This window comes from Euphorbia lathyris, chromosome 5, assembly GCF_963576675.1.
Source record: "Euphorbia lathyris chromosome 5, ddEupLath1.1, whole genome shotgun sequence".
Lineage (NCBI taxonomy): Eukaryota > Viridiplantae > Streptophyta > Magnoliopsida > Malpighiales > Euphorbiaceae > Euphorbia > Euphorbia lathyris.
In genome coordinates, this window is record NC_088914.1 from 70,577,293 (window position 1) to 70,603,185 (window position 25,893).

The following is a 25,893-nucleotide window of genomic DNA, read 5'->3' on the forward strand; positions in this document are numbered from 1 at the left end:
AAAGCGAGAAGCCCTAGCCGCACTCGTCAAACGCGAGAAGAATTAAGCCATTGCTTAAGAAAAATGGCAAAAAGCATCATTGAAATATACACTTATAGTACAACACAAAACTAATACCAAAAGAGTAGTACAATCTACAAAACAAGAACAAAAGATCCTATAGATGATGGATTCATAGCTAATAACAGCTCTTTAGGTTCTTATGTAGTTTATATTTGGATTAAATCCATATTTGGCGGCATATTTGACCTCATCTTATCTAAAATTTTATTATTTATCTAAAATTTTATTATTTGCTCCGAATAATATTATTAGATAATATTTACTTCTTAACCTATTTTTTATAGGTCACTTTTAATCAATTTTAAATGAAAAACTAATTGATTTATTAAAAAAAATTCGGCATTATACAATTTTGGACACATGACATATACATGTAACAATTAATTTATTTTTTTCATATAGATTTAATATGTGGATAAATAAGAAATTATTTTTTTTTCTTATTTTCATCTACATATTAAGTGTATATATATATATTTTTTTTATATATTTACATGTTATGTGTCAAAAGTTGTGTCATGTGACAAAAACATTAAATAAATCGATTAGTTTTCTATCAAAATGGGTTAAATGTCACCTATAAAAATACTTTAGAAGACAAATGTTATAAAAAAAATATCACAGGAGCCAAATAATAAAATTTTAGATAACCTAAATAGGTTTAAACCTTTATATTTTGTTTTTGAAATTAGTAACTAGAAAATGTTGTGGATTTCAAAAAAAAAAAATACATAACTTTAAAAATTATTCATCTCTTGAAAATAAATAAATAAATAAAACTGAAAGGTTATCTGAGAAAATAATAACTAGAACTTTGTTGTTGTTTTTTTGTTATATTACTGTTTCGATAAAAAAAATTTAGGATTAAGGTGTAAAAATACTCCTGACGTTTTGAGTCAGGAGCAATTTTACCCCTGAAATCTAAAATAGTGCATTTTACCCCTAACGTTCATAGCCAAGAGCAATTTTACTTCAAACGTTGATAATTTGGGTTAATTTCAAACACTATTATAAAGTACAAATATTTTGTTCATTATTCTGCACTAATAAAAAAAGATTTCATGCTTTTTATAATTTAATAATAGAATTGGAGATTAATATTTATAAATTCGGTGAATTTTTTGAATTTTTTTTGTCCAATTCGTACAAAATACAGTATATTTTTTTTCATATCTCAACATATATGTTTGTGATTTGTTACTGATAAAATGATGCACGTGTAACGTAGATGATAAAATTCATGACCGAGAAGACAGTTTGATGAATTATTTCTCAAATTGACCAAATTTATCAACGTTAGGGATAAAATTATACCATTTTAAACGTTAGTGGTAAAATTGCTCATGAGCCAAAACGTTAGAGATATTTTTACACCTCAATTTTTTTTTTTTTTTATCATATCGTTTCTATAATCCTCTGCACTTCATAAAATATATTTTTCTTACCTCAAATATCTTTCTTAGAAATTTTAGCATCATACCTAAATAACGTGAATATTACTATTAATGTTCACAATATAGTCATTATATATTATGCAACGTGTTTGTTCTCTATTAGTGTAGCTAGGTCACCTTATTATGCTTTCGTTTGTTTGTAAAAGTGTTTCTCTCAAAATGTAGCTAGGATACCCTTTTTTTTTTTTTGACAACAGCTAGTAGGGTACCCTTTTAGTAGACCATAAAAAAAATTCTAAATTATTAACTCGATTTATGGATACCTTGGTGCGTCGACAGATATTAGTCACTAAAAACAAACTCGTGGGTTATCAGTTTAAACTTGTGGTTTAAATAAATTTTTTATATTGTATCACAATGTCTTACATTTAATGGTCAAACGTTCAAATGATAACCTCATTTGTTAATTGATGAAATATAATACAAAATTAAATTTATGGTTATTAATGAGTAGATTTTACCGGTTTTCCAGGTTTGGTTTCAGGTTTGCTGGAGTATCGATTAACCGGTTTCTATGGGTTCCTCGAGAGATGTCGTCGTAATGAGTCGTGGCAAATGTTGAAATTACTTGCGATATCTTCTCAGTTACCTTGGTTCGCGATTGGAGATTTCAATGACATGCTTCTTCAGTCAGATAAAGTGGGGGGACTAAGACATCCTCCTTCTATGTTACGTGGTTTTCGTGAGACTATTGATCAGTGTGGGCTTGTGGAAGTTCAAACGTCGGGTCATAGATATACTTGGGAGAAGAGCAGAGGTACTGCAAGGTGTATTGAGGAAAAACTGGATTGGGGTTTTGCTACGCCTAATTGGCTCTCTCTTTTCCCTGAGGCCTCCGTTTTTCATGAAGATGCAGCTAGCTCGGACCATGCGGCTCTATTCCTTTCAGTGGCTCACGCAAGCAGCGCTCGTCATAGCCGCTTCCGCTTTGAGACGTCGTGGTTAAAAGAAGAGGGATTTCGAGAACTTGTGGGACGGTCATGGACCGAAGCATCATCCAACACGCTATTACCGAAACTTCAGATATGTGGTCAGAAACTGCGAGTTTGGGGTGATAAATTGCGACAGGAATTCCAACAAAATGTTAAAGGATGTCGGGCGGATATCAGGAGATTAAAAGGTAGACACACCCAACAGACACAGGAAGAGTTTCTAGCTGCCAGATTACGACTTGAATCGCTGCTCCTACAGCGTGAGTTGCACTGGAAACAACGTTCCCGCCAACAGTGGCTTGCAGCAGGTGATACCAATTCTAGGTATTTTCATGCATCGGCCTCTAACCGAAGAAGAAAAAACACTATACAGCGCCTCATGGATGAATCTGGGGTTTGGAGAGAATGGGATTCGGGCCTAGACTCACTGTTACTTAATTATTTCACTGAAATTTTTACAGCTAGCCCAACTGACGCCGACAGTATTCTTGACTGTGTCTCCTCAAAGATTACTACTGATATGAACATCGAGCTGCTATCTCCTTTTTGCGAAGAAGAGGTACGTATGGCTATTTTTAGTATGCATCCTGATAAAAGCCCAGGGCCTGACGGTTTTAATCCGTGTTTCTATCAGACTTATTGGGATGTGGTTGGACAGGAGGTTACATCGGCTTGTCTTGATTGTCTAAACTCTGGGAATTTCCCTTCTGAAATCCATGATACATCTATAGTGTTGATTTCGAAGAAAACTAAGCCGATGCGGGTTTCAGATTTACGGCCTATTGCATTATGCAACGTTATATATAAAATTATGGCGAAAATGATTGCTAACAGAATGAAGAATGTCCTACATTTGATTATCTCGCCTAACCAAACTGCATTTGTACCTGGGCGACTCATCACTGATAATATCATGTTGGCTTTCGAGGTTAATCACTGGATGCACAGGAAGACTCAATGAGCGATGGGATTTACTTCCCTTAAGCTTGATATGTCCAAAGCTTATGACAGAGTGGAGTGGTCTTTCCTTAGAGGTATGATGAAAAATCTTGGCTTCGCTGAGCAGTGGATCGAGTTGGTTATGAAATGTGTAACTGAAGTCCGCTACCACATTGTACAGGGGAATCATCAGATCGGTCCGATTCAGCCATAGAGGGGCCTGAGACAGGGTGACCCTATCTCTCCATATCTTTTTCTCTTGTGTGCGGAAGGCCTATCTGCATATCTGACATCACTTGAAAGCAGGGGACTTATTCATGGTTGCAAAATTGCTAGACAAGCTCAGTCTATATCTCACCTATTTTTTGCAGATGATAGCTACTTATTTTTCAGAGCCTCTGCTGCTGAGTGTGAAGCAATCAAGGAGGGATTAATGAAATATGAAAAAGCATCAGGACAAAAGATAAATTTTGAAAAATCATCCATCTCCTTTAGCAGAAACTGCTCGACAGAGAGGTGTACAACATTATCTGCTATTCTTGGAATTAATATGATATCTGTTCCGGATAAATATTTGGGGCTCCCTTCTATCATTGGCCGCAACAAAACCCAAGTCTTCGCTTATTTGGAGGAAATTTTCTCCAAAAGGCTGCATGGTTGGAAAGCAAGATTCTTGTCTAGAGCTGGGAAAGAAGTATTGTTGAAGTCAGTCCTACAGGCCTTGCCTACATATGTTATGGGCATTTTTCTGCTTCCTCAACTCTTATGCTCTGATCTTGAGAAGATGATGAACTCCTTTTAGTGGGGAACTAATGGTTCAAGCCGTCAAGGGGTACACTGACAGTCGTGGGATAGGTTATGTGTGCCGAAGAAACATGGAGGAATGGGATTCCGTAAATTGCATCAGTTTAACCTCGCTCTCCTAGCTAAACAATGCTAGCGTTTTATTCAAAGGCCTGACTCACTGGTGGCTAAAGTCTACAAAGCCAGGTACTTTCCAAAAACTGATTTCTTTCAAGCCCAGATGGGCAATAATCCAAGCTATGTTTGGCGAAGTATCCTTGCTGCGCGGCCTTTGCTACAGTCTGGTATTCGACGGGCTATTGGTTCTGGAGAGCAAACCCGGATCTGGAATATTCCTTGGTTACCTGATGAGAACCCGTATATCATAAGCGGCTACAGAGATGAACTGCGATTATCTACGGTTTCTAGCCTAAAATCTGGCGATACGGGTCAGTGGGACCCTGGTGTGGTGCATGACATTTTTGAGGATCGAGATGCCAACCTAATTATGCAAATCCCTATTCCGGTATCAGTCCAATCAGATTCGTGGTATTGGAAACTTGAAACATCTGGGCAGTATAGTGTTAAAACAGGATATTATCAGCTTATACGAAGACGGCCCCCGAATGACCCGTTACTTGGTGAGGCATCTTGGAATCGGCTGTGGAACTTATATATCCCACCTAAAATTAAAAACTTAGTGTGGAGAGCGTTAGTAGATTGCTTACCAACGACGACTGCTTTGCGAAGCAGGGGTGTTGAGATTGATAGTGCCTGCCCACGTTGCTCAATCCTTGTGGAGGATACCTTTCATGCGCTGGTTGGTTGTGTAAAAGCAAAAGAACTTTGGCATCATTCACTTCTGGGAGACCGCAGTGGAGGTTTTACTAGCTTCCGTTTATTCTGGTCTAATCTTCATGACACGGTTAACCAATGGGACCTTGAGGTGGCTGCAATGACGTGTTGGTCCGTCTGGATAAGCAGAAATGATTGGGTCTGGAACAGGGTGGAGTTACCCGCTGTCAATCGTGTCCACGAAGCCACAGTACTCCATACGGGTTGGAAGCAAGCTCAGGTAATCGCTTGCCACCCTCAAAACGCAAATATCACGCCTCCTCTTTGCTGGATCCCGCCCGAAACTAGATCTCTTAAGGTTAATGTCGACGCTGCGACATCCCTGATTCCGCAACGATTGGGCTTTAGTCTGGTGGTTCGAGATGATCGGGGAAGCTTCATTGCAGGAAGATGCGGCCCGATGAGTGGTCCAAGTGATGGATTCATGGCGAAAGCACTTGCTATGCGGGAGGCCTTAAGTTGGGTTAAAAGTATGACCTGGTCGGATGTAATAATCGAAACAGATTGCATGCTTCTAGTCCGAGAGATTCTTGCGGATTCGACAAATGCTTCAATGACAGGTCATATTATTTCTGATTGCAAATCTCTTTTACGAGATATAATGCGCAGTAGCGTAGTTTTTGTGAAACGTTCAGCGAATCACTCAGCTCATGTTTTAGCTAGAGCAGCTGTTTCTGTGTCTGGACAAGGGACGTGGTGGTCTGTACCTCCTCCCTTTCTGTGTAACACTTTAGTTGCTGATCTTCAATGATAATTATTTCATTCTTTTCAAAAAAAAAAAGAGTAGATTTTACCTCCACATAGAAAACCATAGAATTTTAACTCTGACATTTATAAAGTCTCATTAAAGAAAAATGAGGTTTTTTTTTAATGTGCAATTTTTATGTTCTAATCACCCGCCGACCTCTAGTGTTATTGCCACAATAAACGTGAAAATTCACTTTTCTATTAATGAAAAAAATACTTATCTTTCGTTAATGAAACTTGAAAATAATCATATATAGGGTGAAATTTGTAATTTATCACATACATGTGTTAACTTGAACCTTTTATACTTATTAAATTAAACTTTTGGATCAAATGATTTCTTAACAATACTTAATACAAAATAATGCCGATTTCTTCTAGAGAAGACAGAAAAAATTGTGATAAGGTACAAATTTACCGTATAGTTATTAGAGGAGCGGATTTAGCATTCACATAGAAAACAATGCAATCTTAAATCTAACGTTTAACGATTGATATAATTTCAAGGGTAAATAATTTATTAGTCCCCTAGTTTTTACCTAACACACTGTTTAGTCCCTCTATTTTGAAAAACACATTTCAATGTCCCTATCTTTTACCAATATTAACTCTGTGGAACTTTTATCTATTTTTTAGATTTTTAACCGAACATATCTTAGCTTTTAGGACAACCACGGTACAATACAAGTTGATCATGCTACTCTGTTATTTTATATATGTCTATTTATGCTAAAATATAACGGTTACAAGTCTAAAAAAATTAGACAAAAGGACTAAAGGGTTAATATTGACAAAAGCTAAGGACCTTATAATTTGTTTTTCAAAATAGGGAGACTAAACAGTGTGTTAGGTAAAAACTAGGGGACTAATTTATTTACCCTAATTTCAATCCTAATCGACGAAAAATAGTTTTTTTTAATATGTAATTTCATGTTCTGATCACGCTCGAACCTCTAACATTCTGATCACCAATAAGACTTATAAATACACTAATTGCTAAACGTTGAAACTGTCATAGATTAATACAAAGTTTATTATTGGACCTTAATTACCAGCTTAATCCTTTAGTTCAAATGATACCATGATATAGTATCAGTTTCGGAAAAAAAAGAAGCTAAAACTAAAATAAACTAAAACTTCTGATGATCATAAGTTAGCTTAAAAAATGCTAAAACTAAAATAAAACAAAAAATTTGATGATCATAAGTTGGCAAGAAAAGCCAAGAAAGTTTCATAGAATCACTGAATTTTCATAAATTAAATACCTTTCACAACCTCAATCAAGATTTAGTGATTTACTAAACCCAGCCCCAAATTTATACTTCTAGCCCCGTGAATAGACCGAAATACCCTTTGCACTAAATTTCAAAAAACCCAAAACCTCTCAAGAAGCCTATACGATTTTTGCACAAATCCGGACAAATTAGTGAACCGAATCATGGATGGTGATAGAAATCGTAAAGGAAAAGTAAAATGGTAAGATTTACCGCTTTATTTCGTTGATTTTTGCATCGAATTGAATCTGTTGGTGGTTTTTAAAAATTCGCCGGAATCGCAGTCGGGCGTATGAGAATCACGCCCGACCTGCGGTTCGGGCGTATGAGTATCACGCCCGACCAGTGGTGCGGGCGTGATAGCCACATGCCCGAACCACTGGTCGGGCGTGATGCCCTAACCACTGATCGGGCGTGATACACATACGCCCACACCACTGATAGGGCGTGATGCGCATACGCCCGACCAGTGGTTCGGGCGTGATTCCCTTACGCCCACGTTGTTTTTTTAATAAAAATTAATATTTTTTAAAATTTTAGTAATTTAGTGTAATTTTAGTTTAATTTTAGTAAACATTTAGTATAAATTTTAATATAAAAATTAATATTTTTTAAAATTTTAGTAATTTAGTGTAATTTTAGTTTAATTTTAGTAAACATTTTAGTAATTTAGTGTAATTTTAGTATAATTTAGTATAAATTGAGTATAACTTTAATATAATTTATTATAATTTTATTAATTTAGTAGTATTTTAGCATAATTTTATAAATTTAGTATAATTTACATTATTTACAATTTTATTAATTTAGTGTAATTTTTTTTTTTGTAGACGGAGCGGCCTACTAGGGGTGGGAAATCCATCCCGTCATCTGCTCGTCGTCTAGATATGGACGACGAGGATGATACACCACGTCATACGAGATTGCGTGGTATAGATATATCTGGTCGTAGGCGGAGAGGGGCTGCGACGGAGCAGGTGAGGAGGGGGCCGATTGCGGATCAGGCCGATATTCATGGATCAGAGGGGGCGACTGATTTTGATGACAGAGAGCCCGATAACGATTCTTTTCAAGACTACCTGGATGTGGCAGCCCGGGCAGTGCGACAGTCCGCAGTTGCACATGATCGCGAGGTTGAGGAGAGCGATGAGCAGCCGACCCCGGGGAGACAGCCGACCCAGCGCGTAGGAGGTCGTTTTGCAAGTACAGGTATTTTTAGTATAATTTAGTATTTTTTAGTATAAGTTTAGTATAATTTAGTATTTTTTAGTATAAGTTTAGTATTTTTTAGTATTTTTTAGTATAAGTTTAGTATAATTTAGTATTTTTTAGTATAAATTTAGTATAATTTAGTATTTTTTAGTATTTTTTTTAGTATAAGTTTAGTATAATTTAGTATTTTTTTAGTATAATTTAGTATTTTTTAGTATAATTTAGTATTTTTTAGTATAATTTTAGTATAATTTAGTATAATTTTAATATAATTTAGTATTTTTTAGGATATTTTAATATAATTTTATAATTTTCAGGGACAAACAAACGTCCCAAAGCTAGTGAGGACGAGAGCTGGGTAGTTACTGCACCGGTTGATGGTTCCGTGATTCCTAGTTTTCTAGGACATGTTGCCTCACGGATGTTGGGAGGAAAGATTCGGTCGTTTCTGACATGCTACAACAGATCAGCAACATGCCGAGATTTGTGTCAATGGTTTTCTGGTGCGTCAACCGAGGTAAGAATAATATAGTGTGTCAACATTTATTGTAATTTGTATTTTTAACTATAAACATAAAAAACATTCAGTAATTGTATAAATTGTATATGTGTCATTTTACAGCTGAGGGAGATGCTAGTGAGGACTGGTTTGTCCCACCTTCCACATGCCATGTTCAGGAACCTCGACACTCCGCTGTTGACTGCGTTCGTGGAGCGGTGGCAGCCTGATACGAACTCCTTTCACATGCCGTTCGGGGGGAGGACTATCCAGCTGCATGATGTGTGGCAGATTCTTCGGATCCCGATCGACGGTCCGATGGTGTCCGAGTCTCCCCCTACTGACTCGCTTCATGCCATGTGCATGATGATGTTTGGGGTGAGTCAGGCTGAGCTTCTGTTGCCGACTAGTCATTTATGGGCAGGTGGAGGTGTATTTGTTGGGGCTGTACAGGGGCTTCTCGCCGAGGGTAGGGATGACGCTACTCGGGCCACATCGTGGATGTGGCTTATGCTTGGATCCACTCTGTTTGTTGACAAGAGTGGAGATAGGATTAAGCCGGCCCATCTTGCTGAGGTTTACAGCGGTGTCAGCGAGGCAGCTGGACTATCATGGGGGTCTGCTACACTAGCCATGTTGTACCGGCAGCTGGGGATAGCGAGCAGAGGAGACTATTCAGGTATATGCGGATGTTTGACCCTACTGCAGGCATGGATATATGAGTATTTTCCGGTTTTTCGGCCGCATAGAGGAGCTCACTTGATCCCAGCTGACCATGCTCGTGCACTGAGATGGGAGGTCGGGGTACCAGGCAAGACGACCACCCGACTAGATACCATACGCGGGCAGCTGGACCGTATGACGGCGGCAGAGGTATTTTAATAAATTTTAGAATTAATTTAAGTATTATTTATAGTATATTATTATTTTTTATTGAGTATTACTTTTTTTTTAGGTTACGTGGTTGCCTTATGGTCCTGTCGCCGATGATGATCGAATTCGAGTGTCCTACGCCGGTTGGATACGGTGTAGAGACATCGTCGAGCCGTATATGCCCTATCGAGCGTTGCGACAGGTCGGATATACTCAGCCTATCCCAGCTGAGCGTATTAGACCTGATAAAGAAGTACGACCATGGAAGTCGTTATCGTACAGGCTCACGCATTCCTTAGTCACAGTTGAGGACACCTGGCGGAGATTTCCATCGGCTCGGGGCATTGATCGGAGGAGATGCCGACCAGTTGGATACGATCCCACTGTCTGTGATCCTGCTTATATGGATTGGTATAGGCGATATTCGCATCCCCATCTCCTTCATGCACCACATGCTGGACCGGTACAGCATGTTCGCGCCAACAGCGAATTTGTAAGTTCATTATTATTTAATATTAGTTTATATGTGTTTAATTTTTAATATTTATTTATTACTTTTTTTTTTGCAGTGGGTTAGCTGGTTGTGGCGTGTCACCCAACTATCGGCTACCCACCGATCGGACGAGGATGTTCCACGCATTAAGAGGGAGATGGATGAGTTTATGGATGCGTGGCGTCGGGCGAGCTGATTTTTTGTTGTAGACATTCATACATTTAAACACTTTTTGTTGTAGATATTAAATTTACTCTTTTACGTTTATAAATGTTTATGTTTATTAATGTTTATTTTAATTTTTATGTTTTTAAATTTTATTTGTTAAGTACATTTATGTAGTTACGGGCTTAACGGACTATTTACGGGTTTAACGGCCTATTTACGGGATACAGAAGATATTTTTTTGCTCTCTCGACACACGGGCGTGTGTCTACCACGCCTCACCGTGTGGTCGGGCGTGACAGCCCCACGCCACACCGTGTGGTCGGACGTGATAGTCCCACGTCCGACCACACGGTGAGGCGTGATGTTCATACGCCCCACCATGAGGTGAGGCGTGATGTTCATACGCCCGCGTGTCGAGACAGCAAAAAAAAATAGCTTTTTCCACCCCAAAACCCATGAAAGGGTAATTTCGTCCTTTCACGGGGCTAGGGGTGGGAAATTGGGACTGGGTTTAACAACACCCTTTTATCTGAGTTTTTTTAGTATAGTACAATTCAGCCACATTAATAGTACAATTCTAATACCAAGTACACAAAATTAACCAAAAGAATAGTACAATCCATAAGAACATGATAATATTCATACATCATAATATTTCTTTAGAGTGCTTCTCTTTTATATTTTATCTTTTTACCTCATCTATATCTATGAAAGCAGTATTATAATTATGTGATAAAAAGTGAGATTTTACTCTAATGTTTTTGGTGAAGTATATATTTGCCTTAATGTATAAAATGGTTTAAATTTAACTCTAACGTTTCCAAACAAGATCAATTTTAACACTACGTTTTCAAAAATTTGAAAAGATAGGTTGTCTGTTATTTAACTGTCATATTAGACCTTCCAAACATTAATTATATCTAAGATATTTAAAGTGTTAAAACACAGTTACAAAAAAACATATTAAAAATGCAAACAACTAAGTCTGTCACATATAAATTAATCACGATTTTTTTTCAAAGTGTTTAAAATGTTTATTGTGTTACTAATATAGTTACAAATAACCAATCAAAATTGTACGAAAGTATTGACAAATTTAGTTAAAAGATCTGATGTGACAATTAAATAACAAACAAACCAACTTTTTAGACTTTTGATGAAGTAGAACTAAAATTGATCGTACCTATATTACAGGGTAAATTTTATATGTTAATATTAAATCTACACTTTTTATAAAATATTAGGATCTTTCCCTATAATTATTAAAACATTATAGATCTTTTATTTTATTGCATAACAATTTACTACCTTATATTTACTTGTATGAATTTTGTAATTTCTTTTTAATATTTCATCCATTTTCACACTTCATCTAATTCTCAAAAATAATACTAATTTTTATCAAAAAAAAAAAAATAATACTAATAAATCTTATTTTTGAGTCTTACCTGATTTAAGTTGAAGTTGTTGGATTTAATGGTTCCTTGAAATCATATAAGGCCCTGTTCTTTATCACTTAATTGTTATTTCAGTAACAATCAGTTCAGTTCAATTCAATTCAGTTCAGTTCAGCATCCAGTTTCAGCATTCAGTTTCAGTATTCAGTAATTTATCATTATTTATTATATTATCATTATTTATATATAATTTATTATAATTATTATTATTATTTATCTATAATTTATCATTATTTATTATTATTATTATTTATAGTTTATCATTATCTATAAATTAGATAAAAGTCAAGAAATGATAGTTTATTAAAGTATATATGGTTTAATAAAAAAAATAAAACTAAAGTATGCATCCATATTTAAAAATTAGGAATTGCATCAATATTATGAATTATTTCTCAAATTTATCCAATTTATCAATATTATGGATAAAATTCCACCATTTTAGACGTTAGGGGTAAAATTACTTCTGACCCAAAACGTTATTTTTGCACTTTAACCCTTAATTAAAATAAAAAGTTAAGAGTTTGTATTCATATGAAGATTTATATTTAATTCATAGACTTTAAATTATATATAAATTTGTGTTTGTATGTAATTTGTATTTTTAATTTAAATTAGACTTATTTTTATTTAATTTCATAGGCTTTTATCGAGCCAAGATTTTATCATCCCGGGCTTTTATTTGATATTTAATTTAGTTTTATCTTTAATAATATATTTATTTATTATTAATATTATTAAATTTATTAGAACCATTATTATTATTATAAGTTCATTAATGTCCAATATTATCATGAAAATTATTTTAAAGTCTAATATCATCATTATTGTTAAGTTCGGTTAAGTTCGGTAGCATTCAGTTAAGTTCAGTAGCATTCAGTTAAATTCAGTATTCAGTAGTATTCAGTTAAATTCAGTTCAGTATTCAGCAGTATTCAGTTCAGTTCAGTTCAATTCAGTTTAGTTCAGTTCAATTCAGTTCAATTCAATTCAATTCAGTTCTGTTTTTTTCAGCGATAAAGAACAGAGCCTAAGATCCTCACAAATTAAGTGGTCAAAATTGAAATCCCGACAACTCTATTTGTTAATGAAATTTTAACACTATATATATATGAGTCTTAAGACTTCCCTATTAAATTGTTTGGTGGGGATGCATTGGAGATAATAAAAAAAATAAGTTATTTGTGAGTTTTACCTCTTAGCTTAAACCTATGTTGCACAAAAACTCTTCTTTAATGGCATTTCTGCATTTCATATCCGTTTATATTTTCTTAGAAATAACGTATTCGAGTGTCTGTTTCCATCTCTATACTAATTTCTATTTTATCACTATATATAAAAATCATTTAATCTTAAATAAACCAGCAAAAACAAATTTTGCGCATTCAAATTTAACTATAAATGGAATTACGAGGATTGAAGTAAATTTTGAATTTCTTGACCTAGGAAGTTATAATACAATGAAAAAGAAACATATCATTTAATCCAAAATTTGAAGTTAATAGGTAAGACTCGATACTCTTTTCACACAAAGAGACAAAAGATAGCCAAAAGATAACATATGATATATACCCAAAGAGAACCAAGAATGTGAACTTCAAAACTATTTTGCAAACATACAGTAGATTTAATTATGGATAAGTATCTAATTTAGCACTAACCTTTTAAGAAAAGTGCAGATCTACGAAATGGTGTAAATTTAATCTTAAAGTTTTCAAACAAGATTAAGATTAAGTTTAGCCACACGTTATCGAAAATTTGAAAATAATGATTTGAAAACTTGATCTTGCTTGGAAATATTAAGACTATATTTATACAATTTCATAAATTAAAGTTAAATCTACACTTCGGACTAAATTTAGTCTTTCTCCCTTTAATCATTTACCCATTAATCTATTGTTTTAAAGGATTTATATGTGGTCTTGTCAAAGTCTCCAGACAAAATTTTTTTGCTATATTAAGGCACTGCTAACATAAAAATGCAAACCAGAAAAGACAAAAGAAAAAACATACAACTCGGTGACTCTTGGAAGGGCTTGAGGGATAAGTTACCATCTCTATGAAGAAATTATAAAATTAAATAAAATCAAATTAGCAAACAAAATAGTAATCTTTAAATGAATAATTTCCATCATTTCTTCCGCAAGACATCTAAGTATAGGGACATTAGACATAGCATGGCAGAATATTGAACTCTTTCACTCATGTCAAACTCTTTCACTCACAGTTGATGACAAGCAGCACTACTACTAGTATTCACCTATTTCCAAGACATTCATGGGAAACTTCAATTTTGATTTTATATGAACTTTGATATTTTCTTTTACCAATGCAACTACTTCTCGGTTCATCTTATCATGCATCTCATAGCCATAAAACAATATAAATGTATTCATGTTCTCATGAAATATATATAGAGAGGCTTAACACATTATTTTGTCCCCTGAACTTGTCCTAAAAGCTTGGTTGGTTCCCTGAATTTTCAAAGTGTCTCGATAGCCTCTAAACTTGCATAAAATAATCAATCGGTTGTAAAAAAGTAAGTTCAACGCAGAAGATGTGTTGCACGCATCTTAAAAAAGTAAAACGATCAAGGTCAGGATATGCGATTCTAATATTAGAGGAAAAAAAAAATTTATAATTGAACAAGTAAGAACTTCCTTTTCAATATGTTTTAATCTATTTTGTAAATTATGTAATAACATTCTAAGGCACGTACAACATATAATCCGCATTTAACTTACTTTTTTACAACCGAGTGATTAATTGATTACATTTTATGTAAGTTCAGTGAGCTAACTGAACATTTTATGCAAGTTCAGGGACCAATCAAGCTTTTTGGACTATTTCAGAGGGCAAATGATGTATTAAGCATATATATATATATAATTATATATATATACACTAAGAGATACAATCATATTATCATTTTGAGCATAATGTTGGTTATTGTCAAAATAACAATAAAATTGCTCTTGAATCATACATACTTGTTTACTCAACAGATCCAATTGCCAAAAGTATTTTTTCTCATTTTTTCAAATTATTATTATATTTTTTTTCTACACAGTACTATTTATTACCTCTTATAGTTAAGGTCTGATACGAGAATGCCCCACCAATTAATGAGGTTGTCAGGATTTGAATCCCTGACCGTTTGGTCTCTGATACCATGTTATGGAACTATTCGAACCAAAAGTTTAAACTTATAGTTAAAAGTCAAATTCATATCAATATCTGATAATTAAGAAGCACAAATTGATGATATTTTTTTGAAAGCAAAATTGATGGTATTAATATATTGCTTAGCTGTATTGCTCCGGAAGAATTTTTCCTTAAAAATTGTATATAACACATTACCATTCCATCATATTACTAAACCATGATGGAAATATTCAAACATTTGACCTCTTTGTTTAAAAGTTATGATATCATCTGTACTAACCGTTGATATAAAAAAACAATTAACTGATAAAGAAAACCTGGAGATTATTTATTATCTTGATATTTTATACCTCTTATTGTAGCAAAGAATCATTAATTTAACCTAAAAGATGATAGGTCAATCATCCAAGATAAAGATTATTAACATCTCAAACAAAAACTTGACTGCTTAATTTGGTTGGAAACTCGAGTTATCTGACAGAGAGGTTGCTGACTAAACCTCAAACAAAATTATCTCCATGAAGAGACATGTAGTTAGGAGGTACAAAGGGACGCTAACTGGGGCTGAAGCCCTGACTGCCCTCGAAATTTGGTTCAAAATAATTTTCGAGACCCCTGTCACAAGGAGGGGAAGAGGGGCTTTTGTAGGGATGAAAATTACCAAGTGTGTCATGTTCGTGTCATGCCAATTATTGTGTTATATCAAATTGTCAACCTTAACTCAACTCAAAAAAGAATTACGTTATAATCGTTTTAACCGAATCGGATCAGTGTCAATTTCGTGTTGTGTTTTGAGGTCATATGAAATTTTACAATATATTGCTAATGGTGACATTTAAAAATATAGAAAGATATAGTAATACTTCTAATATTTTATGTCGTTTCTTGATTAGCAAGTTAATCATGCCCATCTAAAAGTCTGCTAATATATTATGTTTGGTTCGTGTAATGTGTTTACAAGCCACATATACTAATATGGAAGGTTCGAGTCATGTTTATAAGTAATAATTGTAATTTTATTACCTTAATTAATTAAATTGACATGCAAAAACCTGAGAGGATATGATAATAATTTTAAATATTCGTATTATATTGTGTTATTTTCGAGTTAACATATCAACCCTAATTCAACCAAAAAATTTGCGTGTTAGTTTTTTGTCAACTAAAAAATGAGCTAGACACACTAAAATTATATATCAATTCCGTGCTGGATGTAATTTTGTCGTCCTTAGACTGCTTTCACTAGAATGTAAATGATATAGTTTGAAAATAAAAAAATATATTAAATGAATCCTTGAAGGAGGCAGGAGGAAATTTCTATAAATAGATTGCAGAAATTGTTTTGAGTTAGAGAACCAGAGTAAAGAAAAATGGGAATAGTGGGAGAGGCACACAATGTTAGGATTTTGGGGTCAGGAGAACAAGTGATAATTCTGTCTCATGCCTTTGGTACTGATCAATCAATATGGAGATATATGGTTCCATATTTGCTTCAAAATTACAGAGTTGTTTTGTATGATAATATGGGTGCTGGTACCACTAATCCAGAATATTATGATTTTGAAAGATATTCAAGTATGGAAGGTTTTGTTTATGATTTGCTTGCTATCTTAGAAGAATTAGAGGTGAAGTCTTGTGTTTTTGTTGGTCACTCCATCAAAAGCATGGTTGGTGCTCTTGCTTCTATTTCCCGGCCGGATCTTATCTCTAAACTTATCACTCTTTGTGCTACTCCTAGGTAACATTTATCTAACCTTTTACTTCCTTTTATGTTTATGTTCGTTTAATAAAATTCAAATATCCATCACCTAAAATAAGAAAAATCTCAACACAGTTATAAATTGTTGGGTATATGGATTGTCTTGGGAAGAATTTAGAGTTGGCACTTTGCAGAAACTTATCCAAATCTGGAGATATATCAAATGACTCTGTGATTAAAGGTCTGTGCTTTGTGCCTGGCAAAGAAAGTAGTAGTTTCCCTTGTATTTTATCACACGTATCAAGGTTGGGTTAAGAATTAGTTTATAAAAGTTGTAAGACAATTTATAAAGTTATATGATTTTTTTGTAAACTATTTTCAATCTTCAGTCCGGGTTTTACAAACCCAAACAGTCTAAAAAGTGCAGAAAGTCTGAAAAAAATTAAATAAAAACATTTCGGTCCCGTACTATAAGTCAGGGACAAATACCTTTCTTTATGTAATACATGACATTTCCTCTTAATAATTATGTGTCAGTTTGATAATCAAGAGACAACCCTAGACAAATACATACTTTCTTTGTTTATTAGCATTTTTATACTGTAATATTATATATATGAAAATTTGTTCCCATGTCTATTCTTCTTTTGAATGAAAATATATTGATTATGGGCTCACTTGTGTTTAATAACAGTGTTGTTTTCTTCTTATTATTATTCTTCAAAAAAGAAAAAAATAATAATCATGATAACAGGTTTATATGTTCTCTTATTTAGAGAAGTGTTAATTTTAATATTTGTGCAGGAGTTTTTTTTTTCAGATTTTCTGCAATTTTTAGGCTGTCTAAGTTTGTAAAATCCGGACTTTTGACTATCCTAAAATTGAAAATAGTTTACAAAAAGATCATGATTTTGTAAATTATTTTAACAACTACCATAAGTAATCCTTAACTTTATTAAGGTTTGAGTTAAATCATAATATCAGATCTTTGTTTAAAAGATATGATTTTATGATTGAACTCAAAACTTAAATTTCATAGATAAGGTTATAAGAATATTATAACTAACAATTATTTTTTATGTGCATATATTTTGATGCTGGCATCAACTCTCCTTGGTAGGTTGGAGATGCTCTTAGAGATGATAAATACTAGGGTAAATAATTTATTAGTCCCCTAGTTTTTATCTAACACATTGTTTAGTTCGCTATTTTGAAAAACACATTTTAAGGTCCATATCTTTTGCCAACATTAACCATGTGGTCATTTTTTCTATTTTTTCAGATTTTTAATCGAACATATCTTAGCTTTTAGGAAAACCACAGTACAATACAAGTTGACCAAGTTACTCTGTTATTTTATATATCTGTTTATTCTAAAATATAACCGTTACAAGTCTAAAATAACTAGACAAAATGACCAAAGGGTTAATATTGGCAAAAGCTAGAAACCTTATAATGTGTTTTTCAAAATAGGGGATTAAACAGTATATTAGATAAAAAGTAAGGGACTAATAAATTATTTACCCTGAAGAATATTAAGTTAATGGTTAAAGATACTCCTAACATACAGTATTTGGGCAGGTTAAATTATAGGGTTAATATTTTTGATTGTATAATTTTAGGCACCTGTTTTTAACTTAACCAAATTTTAACATTTTTGAAGTGAATATATACCCACAAATTGAAATTCATTAGTAATTTTTTATGTTTTCAGATTGATTTTTTTTAAAAGGATAAAAATGACAAGGTTAAAACTCCATCTTAATTAGTAAATGTAAGGGGTATTCATGTAACAGGAACCACTAACCAGTTAGAATGTGTATTTTAATGGAATTAAGCAGGGTAAAAATGACAAGGTTAAAATTGCAACTTAATTAGAAAATGTAAAGCATATTCTTGTAAAAGTAACCACTAACCAGTTAGAATGTGTATTTTGATGGAATTAAGCATTTTAATAAATGATAAGGTTAAAATTGCATCTTAATTTGAAAAACATATAACAGTAACCACTAACCAGTTACAATGTGTATTTTCGTGGAATTAAGCAGGGTATTGAATGACAAAGATTACAATGGAGGATTCGAGAAAGAAGACCTAGAAGATATGTTTGAAGGAATGCGTTCGAACTATAGAGCATGGTGCTCAGGGTATGCTCCATTGATAGTAGGTGGAGACATGAAATCAGAGGCAGTTCAAGAATTCTCACGAACCCTATTCAATATAAGACCTGACATAGCCTTGAGTTATGCCCAAGTTGTGTTCTCAAGCGACCTGAGACATATTCTACCTATGGTCAAAGTCCCTTGGCATATTTTGCAAAGCTCAAACGACCCTAATGTTCCCCCTATGGTTTGTGAATATCTGAATCAAAATTCTGGCGGACCATCCGTTATTGAACTCATGCCTACAAGTGGTCACTTGCCTCAACTATCCTCTCCTGGTATTGTTGTCCCTCTCATTCTCAAGCATATAGCACTTGATATCACTCAACCTAAATGATGCATTCCTACTTTTCTCTACTCAAGTTGTTTTTTCTACTTGTATGGTTAGACTTGATGTATTTCTTCTTTCTTTTTGTCCAGTAAGTACTGTTAAGGTATCAGACTCAGAACAATATATGTATCAAATCCTTTTATGTTGAATTATCTTTATATATGTACTATTTGGTGATTTGTTTATTATATTGCATAATTAAGGGACAAAAAATTGATTTAGTACCATACTTCCGAGGTAATACATTATACATACTACTGTTGTAGCTGTGAATTTTCCAGATCTTAAAAATATTGAGTTTGTCACAATTTTATTGAGAATAAACCAAGCTAAGCAATTTCACACCCACAAGTGAATGAAATGCATAATTGAGCAAACAACCAATTTCAGAAACCAAACAAGCAGTGCAACAAGAAAACATTAATGTAAAAACAGCAGCATAGTAGCAAAAATATTATTGCATATTATCAAACCCAAGTTATGATTACCTCATAGTAGCAAGGTAAAGCCAAGTTCCTCCCCAGACAAGTTCATCTTTATAGCCAGATGACATGAGTTATAAAACCTTGTTGCTTCTCCTCCACCAGATGAAACTGGCCTTGAATACCTCATGTCTTCAGGTCTTTGCCAGCAACTTATATCATTTTTTCTCCCCTTCTGTCCCATTACCAGGACTTCCAACCTTCAAATTCAAACACAAGATGGATTCACAGAACAGAATGAATGAGGTTTAATATATAATTGCACACGTACACTTGCCGCGTTTTGTCGTTTGGCATCCTCGACTTATAGTTCGACCCATCAGACACTTAAAATTGTCAATTTATTTGCTGGTAGATCCAAGTATAAGTTCAGATGCCAAACGGAAACACGTAACAAGTTAATTTGAACTAATTCAACGGTAAAAATGCGAAGTTTGAGGACTAAAAAGAAAGCTGGAGTCATGGTTCCATTTAAGAATCAACTATATTTAAGGAAGAGTTTATGATTACTCCTTATCTTACAATGCAAAAACAGCTCCTAAATCACCCCCCACAAGGAAAGCTGGAGTTGGGGAAGGTGTCACAGGTTTCCAATTTCAAGAGTAAAAGAACAAAAGTATTAAGAATTATCAACATTAACACAAAAGGGATCAGTTCTTTATATTTACCAAGAACAAAAAATTTAGAATTATACAACTTAGTACAGAATATGTACCTAAAAGGTTAGATTAGGAACACTACCACATTAAATCTTGAATAAAGAGTGCACGTGGGAGCATAAGTCCATTTCCAATCATAGCAAGCAACATTGAGACAGCTGATAAACCAAAACATTAATGTAAAAACATACTACAGTACATATATAGGCTGGCTTGTGTAGGAGTTGTAATGAAGTGTATATCAACTGCACATCAAAGGTCTGTATCAGAAAAACAAGATAGTAGCAAAAACATACTACATAGTAGTAATGCTATTTTAGGAAATGCAGCAAGATAATGTCATAGTAGAGAAGATGTTGATCTACAATATGTGGTAAGTGAACATTGCTAATTAAATGATACGGATATGGTAGAATGATAGTAGGCCAGAAATTATCAAACCCTAACAGGTATGAATTTTATCTTCTGTTTCAGTTTATAGATATGCATTTTATCTTCTGTTTCGGTATTTCTAGTGACAGTAACCATGCCAGCTTACTTGAACCTTATTGCTTCAGATTGATTTTGACAAATTAATGGTTCAAGAATTATTAGTGCATACTTTTAGACAATGCAAATTCATGTGTAGTAACTCTAGTCTCTTGTATTTATGTAATAAAAAACAAGTTGTTATTTCTCAATATTTAGGTAACTTCAGGGATCATTTTCCACATAATATAGGCATGTTTATTTCGAAGGATAAATGACTGTATAATATTATGTTATTATTAAAAACAAGCTAATATTTTTATATAATTATATATCAAGTGAACAATGATGAATTCAAGAAAATAAGAAAAAGAAAACTATTGAAAACGGATAAACAATGGAACAACTGATTATATGAAGAGAAAAGAAAAGTAACACATTAGAAGAAATGTATATTTTCAACAAATACGAGAGAAAAAGTAACACATTATAATTCATACCGGTAAATCAAGAAATTATGTTTTTAACAAGAAATATCTCAACCTACAAATACAAAAACCAACTAATTAGATTGATAATATAATACTAATAACTTCTTCATGTCCTTATCTTTGGCATTAAAGAAAATCCCAAATAATTTCCTTTTTTCTTAGGTAAAAAATTTCACAATCAAATAGAGAAAATGATAAGAATTTCCAGCAAAACAAACACCTATTGTTTTTCAAAGAACTTTTTTTCCTTTTGCTTTTACATGTTTTTTTCTCTTTCTAGTTATTGTTGTAGGTATTTTCGTCTAAAAATAACAAAAAGGAAAGCTACCAAATTGAGCCTAAAAAAGAAAAATAACACTAATTTACTGGCCTTATTCTACAAAATCTTTAAACAAGAGAATTCAAATTGAATGGAAAGAAGAAAGAACTCATGCAAATTATGCTTTTTATTCTACAGTCATGACCCAACCTGCTTTGCACAACAAGATAGGAAAAGCAAACGACATAACTGTCTACAATTGAAATAAGTATTTCATTATACAAGAAAAAAGTATCCAAAACTCGAACTTGATATCTTTAGTTAACCAATCAAACTCATTCCACTTTAAATCATAACTATATTGATTCATATCTAGAAGTTGTCATTCATCACTACACAATGATCAACAATTGGCAAAATATCCAGCAAGAATTGTTGTATGATTGATGATAGCAAAAGAATTTGGTGATTAATTTATGATACAACACAATGGTATAACGTATCATATGCCCTTTTGTTTCGTAAACGATTGTAAGCTTGTCGACATTTATCAAAGAATATTTTTCTAAAGTAAGATATCAAAATATAACTATAAATGAGTACAGTTTGTACCTGCAGCATTCCACGGTGTTACAAAATTGTGTTAGACTTCATTTTATTCCGTTGACCTCGTACTCATGGTTTTTCTCTTATTGACGTTCAAGTATCTTTTTCTTAACCGAATAGCCTTGGGAGTCACCTGTGGGTAAAAACAATATCAGGCATGCTAGAATACATCCAATCTAAAAAATGCAAACTTTTTGGAATGCATTGTATTTTTAGTTTATAGGAGAGGCAGCCGATAGAATGTGATCGATGCATAAAATTCTATACCAAGAAATAAGATCTATGCGAAAATGAAAGGTTCCGTACAAAGACTGGAACATATGTATCGGAAATGTTCCATACATTTTGAAATATATTTTTTGAGCGAAACTTACCTCAATAAGTTCATCAGAAGCTACATATCCAATAGCTTCAAGGTTCATCTGCAAAAATATAGATTCAAATGTAAGTTTACATTTGCAATTCATATTCCTAACATTTATTCATCTAATTGCAATGTCAGTTCATCCGAAGCTACATATCCAATAGCTTCTTTAGAGTTGTTTCTCAGCAGTCTTGTGTAAAAGGCTGCCTGTGTTTCAAGATTCTCATTTATTCATCGAATTGTATTTATAAAAGGCTGCCTCCATTTGCAATTCATACTACTCACATTCGAAATAGCTATTAGCTCCTATTCTGGAAGTGAAAAACTTGCTATTTTAATTGAAACCTGCTCATAATTCAGACCCAGGCCTACCCAACAATGGAACCTGTGACTGACTAATTGGAAGGCGTTCTCCATTTGCAACACGGATTTTTCATTCTACAAGATCTTGACTAACAATCATCTATGTCACTGGAAGCTCAACCTCCAAAAGAGGAAAAAGAAATTACTCCGCATTAGGATATTGTTAAAATTTCAGATTACAGAACAAGAGCATAGAAAGCACATGAAGGCGTGTATTCATCTCCATAGAATAAAATTGGCCTGAGAGACTGTCAACTATAAATTCAACAGTTGAAGCATTGCAGTAACCAACTGCCTTTTGATAAGCATGAGGGGCTAAAAATTAGTAACTGTTATTAATGAAGTCAAAATATTTGAACAAAAATCATGTCAAAATAACATCACTAATATCAGGTAACACTCTAATAGCAAGTTAATGAAGAAAAAAAATTCATGTATAGTATCTTTTGAACCTAAGGTAATCACAAACAATTCAATGAGAGTTAATAATAATCATATCAACTGGAAGTAGAATGAAGTTTCTGCTTGAATACAACTAAGAGTTAAAAGTAAAAACACTTTCAAATTTGTTATGAATCCTTGAGCAAATGCATTACTTGGTCAAATGCTTAAATTATCAAATGGAGCAGAATATGGTAAAAACCATTCTAATGGATAAGGTATATTCAATAGAAAATGTTCCCCATTTCTTGGGCACCTTGCAGACGCGTGAATTTAGTAGGATTGGACTATCAATAAATCACTGGCACCAGAAAGTTAAAACAATAAGAAATCATAGCTATTGTGATCAATTTATAATTTCAGACTGACCCCTAGGTGATGAACAGTTGGCTATTAATCATTGTAAAATGCACAAGATTGAGTTAAACTAGTACAGTTCAACTTTCAAACTTACTGGCATCTTGACATTCATTTAATTATAAAAATATCAGCTAATCTAATCCCTTTATACCTAATCTCTCACAGATGCTTAATCTCGTCTTGCCAGAGGGACGTGTAACAACTATAATCGCATTCTGTAGCTCTATGCAGTAGAAGATGATGTTTCTTTCAAAGTTTCACAGATAGGAACGAAAGTCACTCGATTCAAAGTGATCGGTTCGGGGATGCTTCTGATTCTGATGCAGTCTTTAAGATTGAGTAAAGCTCTCAGATAGATTAAGAAAGTTTGGCACATAGATCGACTACGATAGAAAGGCATACCTGGGAGATTCTTTCATCACAAAGAAAGTAAAGTTAAGAAAGAATGCGGCTCAGCCAACAGATTCGGGTTAGACGGCATATCCAGGGCACAGCGCAGAGGATGCTCCGGTATTGTCAAAATCTGAAACATAAAATTAAGATGAAAAAACTACAATGAGACCATATAAAAAGCAAAGAGGAAGATATTGAACATTTCCAGTCTCCATAATTTGAATGCAACATACCTGAGTTAATTATACGTATTGATTATGAACCAATAAGGTCTACCACAATAAGCGATCCCAATCTTCAATACGACTGCAGCTGAGACAAACCCAATTTTCAACAATAGCGATACCAACCAATGGCAACATCAATAGAGAACGAAGACGAGCAATTTGCTGGCTGGGTTTTTTTTTCTGAAAAGGCTGGCTGGGTTCTAAACATGACAGTTCGGCAGCGAGAAACATAAGAAAAAAAAAAAAGGGGAAAGTTCAAATCAAACCCCCACGTGGTTTCGCACTTTTAATAATGCTATTAAAACTATCTTTAACGATTTGAAAATGAAAATTTTCAAGAATTAAAGTTGTTAAATGTCATATTTTCTATGGAACTACATTTTCAATTTTAGAAAATCATCTTTTTTAGAACTTTCTCTCTCTAAACATTAACTTTCTCTCTCTTTACCAAACATCATCTAAATAATCTCGAAATAAAAAAGTTGAAGAATTAAAGTTGCTTAGAATATTAGTAGTTCTTAAAATATGTCATTTTTGAAGTTGTTAAGGGTGATTTTAATAGTATCAATCGAAAAAGTCCTTATTTTGCTAAAGTTGAAAACATCAGTCCTCATTTGGATAAAAAGTAAACCACAGTCTTTTATCTGAAAATTAGTGAAACCACAGGGGTTTTATTTGAACTTTATCCAAAAAAAATGCAAAAATAACCGTATTTGCGGCTAATAGTAATTTTAGTATTTATTGTTGTAAGTTGGGTCTAATAATGTCTGAAATTGATCCAAATTGATAATATTATGGATAAAATTGTTCTTTGCTATTAACGTTAGAGATGAACTTGTATCATTGTAGACGTTATGTGTAAACATTTCTCATAGTTATAAATATTAGGAGTATTTTGTGTACCTTATAAAAAAATACAAATAAACCTTCGGTTATGTGGTTTTGTCAATTTGTAAAATTAGACCGTATATTTTAAATAATTTGTAAAATAAATCTTTTTAATTGCTTCAGATAAGTGGCGGAGCAGGGAATTTAGACTTGGGGGCCTAATTTTAGTCATGTGGTTGAGGGTAAATTTTCAAAGTCCAATCTGTCAGGGTTGCACAAAAAAACCTCCAATGCGTTAAAACACCCTCGTTTGGTGTATGCTAAAATTTTAAAAGTGTCCAATATGTAAAAAGTAAACATGTTTTTGTTCAATGCTAGTTTCTAAAAAATTATAACATTTTACATTTTTTTGGTAAGAATAACATTTTACATTTTTTTATTTTTAGTTTTAATTTTTTTTTATACTTTTCATAAATTAAAATTTAATTTAAAAATTAAGTTATCTGAATTTTAAAAATAAGAGATTAATTTTTTTAATGAAAAGACATAATAAAAATGAGTTCAAAAGTGTTATCAAAATAAAGACCCCATTTAAATTAATTAATAATGTAATATATTTCTATAATTATTGAAAAATAAATTTAAAATAAATAAAAACTTTCTAAAATAAAATGAGGTTGGATGGAGTTAAACCTAGAGCCTCTTTTTTTTTTATGGAATGATTAAGTAATAAAATTGCAAGTGCAACATGAGACCAGTAAGGAATAAAACATCACATACATATAGGCTAAGTTTAATACATAGTCCACTGAAGCAAGAAAATGACTACTAAAAGCAAACAAAAAA

The 25,893-nt window shown here is 33.1% G+C and overlaps 1 protein-coding gene and 1 long non-coding RNA gene across 7 annotated transcripts; one reads left to right on the forward strand and one right to left on the reverse strand.

The window, feature by feature from the left end:
• Window positions 1-13,901: 13,901 nt before the first annotated feature.
• On the reverse strand, window positions 13,902-24,424 carry LOC136228691 (uncharacterized). 6 transcript variants are annotated; one of them, XR_010688812.1, is made up of 7 exons: window positions 24,226-24,424; window positions 24,002-24,122; window positions 22,446-22,493; window positions 22,078-22,204; window positions 20,330-20,405; window positions 19,595-19,788; window positions 13,902-14,932 (listed from the first exon to the last, which is right to left on the reverse strand). It is a non-coding gene; the product is annotated as an uncharacterized lncRNA (long non-coding RNA). The 6 variants fall into 6 exon arrangements; XR_010688814.1 differs by lacking the exon at window positions 13,902-14,932 and adding an exon at window positions 20,111-20,150 and having other exon boundaries at window positions 19,380-19,788; window positions 20,304-20,405; XR_010688809.1 differs by lacking the exon at window positions 13,902-14,932 and having other exon boundaries at window positions 19,380-19,788.
• Window positions 16,071-19,326, forward strand: LOC136228690 (probable esterase KAI2). The gene is made up of 2 exons (XM_066017142.1): window positions 16,071-16,652; window positions 18,662-19,326. The coding sequence occupies exons 1-2, from the start codon at window positions 16,285-16,287 to the stop codon at window positions 19,110-19,112; spliced, it is 819 nt and encodes a 272-aa protein (XP_065873214.1). The 5' UTR covers window positions 16,071-16,284; the 3' UTR covers window positions 19,113-19,326.
• Window positions 24,425-25,893: the final 1,469 nt, after the last annotated feature.

Excerpts from the sequence above, each read along its gene's own strand:
- LOC136228690 (XM_066017142.1), top strand. The coding sequence starts at position 16,285 with ATGGGAATAGTGGGAGAGGCACACAATGTTAGGATTTTGGGGTCAGGA. Across the intron at positions 16,653-18,661 it reads ACTCTTTGTGCTACTCCTAG|GGTATTGAATGACAAAGATT; the intron begins GTAACATTTATC and ends GGAATTAAGCAG.